This window comes from Cydia splendana, chromosome 25, assembly GCF_910591565.1.
Source record: "Cydia splendana chromosome 25, ilCydSple1.2, whole genome shotgun sequence".
Classification (NCBI taxonomy): Eukaryota; Metazoa; Arthropoda; class Insecta; order Lepidoptera; family Tortricidae; genus Cydia; species Cydia splendana.
The window spans coordinates 8,776,814-8,785,848 of NC_085984.1; the positions used below are offsets into that span (position 1 = coordinate 8,776,814).

At 37.1% G+C, this 9,035-nt stretch overlaps 1 protein-coding gene across 1 annotated transcript; it reads left to right on the top strand.

Moving 5' to 3' along the window:
- Positions 1-1,126: 1,126 nt before the first annotated feature.
- LOC134802703 (zinc finger protein ZFP2-like) lies at positions 1,127-7,567 on the top strand. Its single transcript, XM_063775348.1, has 4 exons — positions 1,127-1,221; positions 3,427-3,570; positions 4,851-6,545; positions 7,396-7,567. Exons 1-3 carry the CDS (start codon positions 1,158-1,160, stop codon positions 6,353-6,355), a joined length of 1,713 nt encoding a protein of 570 aa, XP_063631418.1. The 5' UTR covers positions 1,127-1,157; the 3' UTR covers positions 6,356-6,545; positions 7,396-7,567.
- The last annotated feature ends 1,468 nt before the right edge of the window (positions 7,568-9,035 follow it).

Consider the following 9,035-nt stretch of genomic DNA (forward strand, 5'->3'; position numbering starts at 1 on the left):
TTAATACTCATCTAACTTAAATGCTTTTTAACTTGGCAGTGCACATTAAGGAGCAGACCGAAGATATGCAGCATTCTAACTGTCAGATGAAGATCAAGTGTGAGGATCAAATTAAAGAGGAGTCCTCATGCTCGGATGAGGAGTGCAGCATGAGTAAGGCAGTGATGCTGGCCGGCCTGTACACCAACCACATGCCCTTATGTTCGGACAGTGCAGACTATGGTGTGAGCGAGGCAGAAAAGCTTGCTGATAAGCTAAAGGATGAGGCCCTGTCAGATGGCATGGAGTGTGGCATGACTGGCATGAGCGAGTCAGCCATGCTGGCCAGTGTGGATACTGACCGTGATGTAACGGATGAGCTTGTGCTCGGATCAGAGCATGTGAAAGAAGAGCCTTTGTCGGATAGCGAAGAGTATAGAATGAGTGAGGCTGCCATGCTGTCAGACCTGTATGCTAACCATGTCGTAAAGGATGAGTTAGTGCTGGGGCCGGAGTATCCACATCGGCCAGATGTATCTCTGGTAGTCCTCGGTAAGTTATCCTGATTTATATTTGTGAGATTGTCAATGCTAAAATTTTTCAATAGCACTAGCAGGTACCTAAGTAATTTTTTACTAACAAATGTCAATACCAATTATGTAATCGAATTTAATCTGTTGTGAGTCATACTAACTTAAGCTAAAAATGTCGTTTACCTTACGTAATTTTTGGCTTAATTCAATTATGTGTTTAAAAAAAAAACATGAATATGTGTTCCTGGAAATCCTCTGTTATGTAACTATTTATATATCTGTTTATCTATTTTTGTCTAGTACAGGCCTGTGTACTAGACAAAAATAGATAGATAGAAACAGAGACTAGGTTGATTTGTGTAAGATAATCTTATCATCATGATTTTATTCTGAGCAGACTGGGCGCTAGCTGACGAGGACGGTTGCCTGCAGGAGTCTCAGGAGCATACCTCACAGCCGGCACTGAAGGACTGCTGCGTGAGGCTCGAGCGCCTCCACTACGGAGCCCCTGCCAAGCACACTGACAGTGAACCTTATTCTGAAGATGAAATGTACACTCAAGTTGACTGTGAGAGAGTGACTGAACCGGTGTGTGATCTTTGTGGCAAGAAGTTTTCTCGAAAGTCTGATTTATTAAAGCATGTCATGACCCACATTCACACGTCTAGTGTGGAGCAAGAAGGCAGCCGGCCTGTTGTCGCTGACTATGGTGAGTTCTTAATAAAATTAAAAAAACCGGCTAAGTGCGAGTCGGACCCGCGTTCCAAGGGTTCCGTACATTAAGTCCGACTCCCGCTTGACTGCACATTTCTAATAGGTTTTCCTGTCATCTAATAGGTAATAAACTATTTTGTGTATTTTTTTTCAAAATTTTTGACCCAGTTGTTTCGGAGTTAAAAGGGTGGGGGGGGTAATTATTTTTTTGGCTGTTTTCTTAAATAATTTCTAACTTATTTATTTTAAAATTATAAAAAAAATTATTTGAAATTCTCACAATGAGCTCTTTCATTTGACATTACTGATATTACAACAAGATATAGTTTGAAAAACTTTATTTTTTTATTTTCTCATTTACCCCCCAAAAGAGGCAGGCCTCCATGTTTAAAATTCATTTGTTTACGTAACATGTCCGTCTTTGGGTCACTAATTTACATATGTGTACCAAATTTCAACTTAAGGGATCATCCATTAATTACGTCACACGAATTTCTAGGTTTTTTGACCCCTCCCCCCCTCCTTGTCACACTTGGTCACATTTTGCAAATCCCTCCCCACCTGGTGTGACGTCACATTTTAGGCAATTTTGTTTTCAACGAAATTGGTAATAGTAACTTTTTTTAATGAAAAAATATTTATGGTAAAAGAAATATTAGTAATTTTATAACACAAAACCAATTAGGAACGAAAATTACTTCCAAAAACTCATTATTTAACTGTACAGCGAATAAAAAAATATAAATTAATTTTCGGTTACTGATGAAGTTAATTTATTTATTTATTTTATTTATTTATTATTAATATCACAAGAACGGTTACAGTACTTATACCAATTACACTTGCTACTACTTATACAATTATATCAATAGAATTTAAAAAAATTAACTACATCATAACATCTTTAAAAATTATACAATTATAACAATAAAATCTCACATTACAAGTTTTCCATTCATCCCCTATTATATCACATATCACACGTTCATTCACTCTCACTATAAGCGAGGCACCTGGACATTAGTTTAGGCCACTTATCCATGAAAATATCCACTTGTGGATTCGTGCGCAGGAGCCCGTTGAGTGAGTTGATCATGTCGCACAGCGGCGAGTTGCGACGCGCAGCGGTCGCGCGCGGTCCTGTACCGTCCCACAGCTGTAGGTATGGTCGCCGGCGAGAGTTATTCGGAGGCACAACTATGCAGTTGAGAACATTGTGTAGGTCCATGCTGTTAGTTTTGTTAAAGTGACGTCACAATGTTTGTGACTCCCCCTCCCCCATGTCACATTTTCTTGACCCCTCCCTCCCCCTAAACGTGTGACGTAATTAATGGATGACCCCTAATTGGTCCAGTAGTTTCCGAGAAAATAGGCTGTGACAGACGGACAGACAGACAGACGCACGAGTGAGCCTATAAGGGTTCCGTTTTTTCCTTTTGAGGTACGGAACCCTAAAAATAGCTGCAAGTATTCCTCAAGGGCTCTTTTACAAGTCAATACAACATAGAATGAGACATGAAAAATACATAGCAACGTTGTTCTTCAATATTTTATCTCCATTCTTGTCGGATTTTGAAAGAAATTAATATTTTTTTTTTTATGTTTTTTTTTAAACATTATGTAAAAAAACAGTTTTTCGTAACTCGATTGCTGTGAAGGATCTTACATATACTATACGAAATCTACATATTTGGGTTCGTCTTTGACGCGTCTAAAAATTTGTCAGAGACTTTAATTTTAAACTTATTAACACAAAAGTTATGGCCAGAAAACCAGTTTTTTGGCCTAAAATTATTCAAATTTGATGCTAAATATCTCGAAGACAATGAACTCTGAAGTCCGTTGCTGTTAAAATTATAAGCTACAAAAAATATTAGAAAACCAAGGGATTCAGATCGAAGGTCATTGGCGTCAGGGAGCCCCTTAACATAACGGTTTACTATACTCTGTATCTTTAGGTATTTAAATAAAAGTAAACAAAATCTACCCTCAAATGGCGTCTTAAGCGAAATGAGGGTAAATGAAAACATTACATGATCAAATAATGTAGGTTAAAGTCAGGTCGTTCAGTGACTGGTCCAGGCGGTTTTGTATTTGGTTGGTTAATAAATAAATATAACTACCCGAACATGTAGAAATAATTTGTTTACTTTTATTTGAGTACCTAAAGATACAGAAAAGTGTAACAATATGTTTTCAGCATTTGAAGAAAAACCATCAAAGGACTCACGGGCGCCTGTCATCAATCGAGAGCTCGCGCTCCGAGACTGCTGCGTGCGGCTGGAACGCCTTCAACACCACGAGGCTCTCGCCGGCAACGACACTGCCCAAGACACAACACATAGTAAGTGACACGGGACCTGATACTGAAAATATATACGCTAGAGACTGTAGAAGAGAATTAGCAAAGATATATGTAACTCCGTATAAGATAAGTATAAGGAAAAAAACGTACCTCGGAAAATCAAGAAAAAAATATGCTCGAATAGATGGCGCCATACCTTTGGTTTATATTCGTGTAGATGGCGTTGGCATCGTTTGATATTTAACAATTTTAACACATATCAGTGAAAGAACATGGGTCAAAGTCATATGATGTTCTAAAAAAAAAACATTTATCCATAAATATATACATTGAGAATTGGTAACTGCATAATAATGTGACTTCATAACATCAGTAACTGTCAGTATGTATCATACTGTCAAGTCAATCCCATCAAAAACATTACATGTAAAAAGGTGCAAGTCTCGCAACGCTTTTACTACAAAAAAGTTTTGAGATGTAATGTGAAACCAAGTCGGTTATTTTAATCAGTGCCAGGGGGTGTTAAAACCGTATCAATAAGATATCTTTAATTTGTAATACATATAATGACTTGGCCATCGCACGGCTGCATAATGACAAAAGGATCATCGTCATTCTAATTGAACATAACGCTAGCGCTAATTGCAGTTTGAGCATTACACATATTTACGAGTACGGTACGAGTAAAGCATTATGTGCGATTGCCAAGTCATTATATGTATTACAAATTAAAGATATCTTATTGATACGGTTTTAACACCCCCTGGCACTGATTAAAATAACCGACTTGGTTTCACATTACATCTCAAAACTTTTTTGTAGTAAAAGCGTTGCGAGACTTGCACCTTTTTACATGTAATGTAAAAAGGTGCAAGAAAAAGAAGAAGAAGAGGAAAGAAAAGAAAAAGAAGAAGAAGATGAAGAGGAAGAGGAGGAAGAGGTGTAAGAAGGTGCAAAGGTGTAAAAAGGTGCCCCCAGATTTATTGATTTTAGGAAATACCTCATACAAATATAAACTTGACTATTTTTGAAAGTATACTTCTGAGAGATTTGTGCCCTTCTAAAAAATAATCAGAAACCTTAAATTTACATCATACTAAAATTTCGTGAGATTTGACTGAAACCACTTTTTCCCTATGTTTGTTGCGGTGTCCTTTACTGTGACTACAAAATTGATTATGACAATAACCCTCTATACACTCTATTCTCTTTGGAATTAGTGTGTGATCTTTGTAGAGAAAGGTCCGCTATGAAGGCGGAGTTGAACATATTATGATCCATAATTAACGGTTTACAAGAGTGTAACAATTTGCTTTCAGTATTTGAAGAAAAACCGTCCCAAGAGCGCGGCCTTAGTCGAGACTCTCCGCTCGCGCTCCGAGACTGCTGCGTGCGGCTCAAACGCATCCAACACCACGAGGCTCTCGCCAGCAACGACACTGCTCAAGACACAACACTTAATCAAACGGAATCTGATACTAGAGAAACACAATACAATAACGCTAGAGACTGTAAAAGAGAATTAATGTGTGATCTTTGTGGTGAAGAGTTTGCTCTGAAGACGGATTTAATGAGGCATGTAATGATCCATATACATGTACCTACTAACGCTGGATCGATTGAGCCAAATAATTCACAATACAAAATAAGTACAAATGTCTTGAAGGGTAACTCAGATATAGATGCGCATGTGTGTGAAATTTGCAGAAAAACATTTCACCGCAAATATGACTTGATTCGTCATATACAAAACACACACACGCAAACAAATTCTAAAATAATAAAAACAAAGTCGACGGTCTACGAGTGTGATAAAGAAGATAAAAAAACATATCCCTGCGACACATGTGGAATACATTTTACACAAAAAGTGTATTTGATTACACATAAACGAAATCACACGGAAAAAAGGCCTTATTCGTGTAACATATGTGAAAAACGTTTTAAAACTTCTGGTTGCTTGAAAATTCATGGACGCGTTCATACTGGTGTAAAGCCATATTCGTGCGAAATATGTCAAAGAAAATTTGCGAATAAAGGCAATTTAGTGACCCATATACGGACGCACACTGGGGAGAAGCCGTATAAATGCGAGATGTGCAACAAGCGGTTTACGCAATCTAGCGCTTTAGTTTTACATAGAAGAGGGACCCATACTGGAGTAAAACCATATTCCTGCGAAAAATGTGAGAAACAGTTTATGGAAGTGCGCCTTTTAAACAAACATAAAAAAGTTCATACAGGTGAAAAACCATATATGTGCAAAATATGTGAAAAGCAGTTTACGAACTTCCGCAGCTTAAATATTCACAAGGTTAGCCACACGGGTATTACGTGTGAAATTTGTAAGGAACATTTTACGCAATGGGAAAGATTTGAATGTCATAAGCGAACTCACACAGGCGGAACGGTATATACTTGTGCGCTGTGTAGTATGAAGTTTGTATGTTTCTCGAAATTTAATAGTCACAAACGAACACATACAAACGAGAGGCCATACGCATGTGGAATATGTGGTAAGCGGTATAAACGAGCTGGACATTTAATGGTACATAACTTGTATCACACTGGTGTAAAACCGTTCTCCTGCAAGATGTGTGATAAGAAATTTGTGGAGCAACGTTATTTGATTAGCCACGAACGAATACACACGGGGGAAAAACCATTTTTGTGCGAAATCTGCAAAAAACGGTTTACGCAAAAGACCCATTTGAACATACACATGCGAAGCCATACTGGAGAAAAGCCTTATTCTTGCGAAATGTGTAATATGAAGTTCAGATATTTGCAGGATTTTAAAAAGCATAAAGTGCAATGTACATGAAATGAACTATTAGCACTCTACACTTCGAGCAACACCGGCTGGCTTCCGACATGTCGGAAGGGAGGAGCCCAAGCGATATCTTACCGTACGATTCATTCTGCCATTTTTTGCGGGGGGGAAACGTGCACATATCGTACGTTTCACTCACTACATACAAAATCCAATCTGTAATGACGACAGAAATGGGTGTGTAATGTTTAATATAATTATAAAAAAACTATCATACATTTGTTATAACGCCATTTGATATATTATTGTATGTTATAATGTAATTTTTATTATACGTTTCCTTTATTATATTGTGATTTCATCTAAACTGTCATTGATATAATGCCTAATGTAATATAATTTTCAAATAGTATATAGACATGTTTTATAATGACATTTGTTATATTATATTTTTGTATAACGTAATACTTCATACAATTTTATCAAGTATAAATACATATATCGTATAACATTTATTGTCATATTTCATTTACTGATAACGTTAAGTTTTACATACTTTTAGTAACTAGTACGCAGGCCTACTGCTTTTGCTAGCTATTTTATTCTAGGGAGGTCGCAGTTCTAACCTAACCTAACCTATTTTTTCACGGTTTTCGTTCTGCGGGGGCCGCAGTTCAAACCTAACCTAAACCACTTTTTTGATAGTATATTTAATTCTACAGAGGGTCAAAGTTCTAACCTAACCTAACCTTTTGTTAGGTAGTTATTCGTTTGTGCGGAGTTGCAGTTTCAACCTAATCTAGCCCATTTATGTCATGCAACTATTATGCTACATAAATAATTATGTGATGTCACTTGTTATATCAAATAATATGCTTTAGAGTATGTAATAATTATGGCAATGTATTTTAGACGAAGTGTAAATATACCTTATGACCATTGTACCAATAATAACATTATGTACTTATACCGTTAATTAGGTATTACGGAAGTATGCCATTTATTACGTTATTCAAAATAACGATATATCAAACCATAATATATGAAAAGTAATTATAACAAATGTAATGCACCCCGACATAAATACATAGAAAATGACACAAGTCAAAGACTAATCTTGCACACCTCGATCTCTTTTTGCGTACGGACGAGTCACGACACGCACCGCCATAGGTACAGTTGTGCCTATGCTTCGGCAGAGGGGAAATAGTACGAATGCCGTCTCCCTACCCGGTGTTGCTCGAAGACTACACGTTTAAGATGACATTTACGTGGTCATAAATATAAAATGACATAAATTGTATAACTTCTTTTATTTATTATAAGAATATTTTAATAACTTAACATCCCAATTTATTACCCTTAAAAGCATGATTTTTTTATGTTGCCCTAGAGAAAATATATTATGTGAATCTTTTTAGGTCTTTATTACAGACAGCGAACATAAAAAACACATTGTAATACTTAAAATGGATTATTAAGAGTCGAAATTAACAGTTTTTAATTTTAATAACCTCGTAAGACCCACCATAGAAAGTATTCCAATTTTTAATTTGAACCTTGTTTGATAAGTAAATTGGAACGAATTTCGTTTGTTATAAAACGTAATGAAACAAAAGAAATATTACTTTATTCGTATCGTGAAAGGTTCAAATTAGATTGCAACGAATATGTACATTTTAATGTACATTTAGACTCACGAGGAGCTGTTATGTTTCAGTAGAATCAATACTAATATTATAATCCATACTAATATTATAAATGCGAAAGTGTGTCTTTCTGTCTGTCTGTTACCTCTTCACGCTTAAACCGCTGAACGGATTTGGTTTAAATTTGGCATAAAATAGTTTTTATGTCAGAAGTCATCCCTAAAGAGGGTGATAAGGGGGGTGGAAATGAGAAAATTAAGGAAGTGCCTGTTAATTGGTGTACCCAATTAAGCATATCATGCTCGAATTGCTATGCTTTGCTGCTGCTGGCACTAATTCCACACAGACGAAGTCGCGGGCAAAAGCTAGTATCAAAATAGTTATTAGTTCTCTAATACTAATACTGACGGTACGTTCCATGGGAAAAGGTATATGGCGGCTGGCGCTTAAGTCGCATAACACCGCAACAGCGGAGCGGCGTTAATAATGGCGTAAGCGCCAACCGCCATAAAGGTATCTTTACCCGTGGGACGTCACATATTGTCATACTCCGAGACTACATTTAGTATCACTACACTTATAAAACAAAGTCCCCCGCCGCGTCTCTCTGTTTTTGTGTTTTTATGTTTGTTCGCGATAAACTCAAGTGATTCTTGAGGAAGGTTTAGGTGTATAATTTGTTAATCCGAGGCGGGTTGCTATAGTCTGTTTCTTAGGGATTTTGAAAAAGAGTAAACAAAATCTACCCTCAAATGGCTGCTTAAGCCAGTTGAGGCGAGATGAAAACATTACATAATCAAATAATTTAGGTTAACTTAGTCAGGTCGTTCTGTGACTGATCCAGGTGGTTTTGTATTTGGTTGGTTAATCAATAAATGTTATAACTACCGGAAAATTTACAAATTATTTGTATACTTTTATTTAAGTACCGATGCGCGGTCTCCGCTCGAGAGGAGACCGCGCATCGGCAAACAGCGTAGGACGCCCTCAGACTAGATGGAGCGATGGCCTTCGCAAGGCGGCTGGCAAGAGCTGGATCAGAGTTGCCGCAAATCGTGCTCAATGGCGTGCAATAGGAGAGG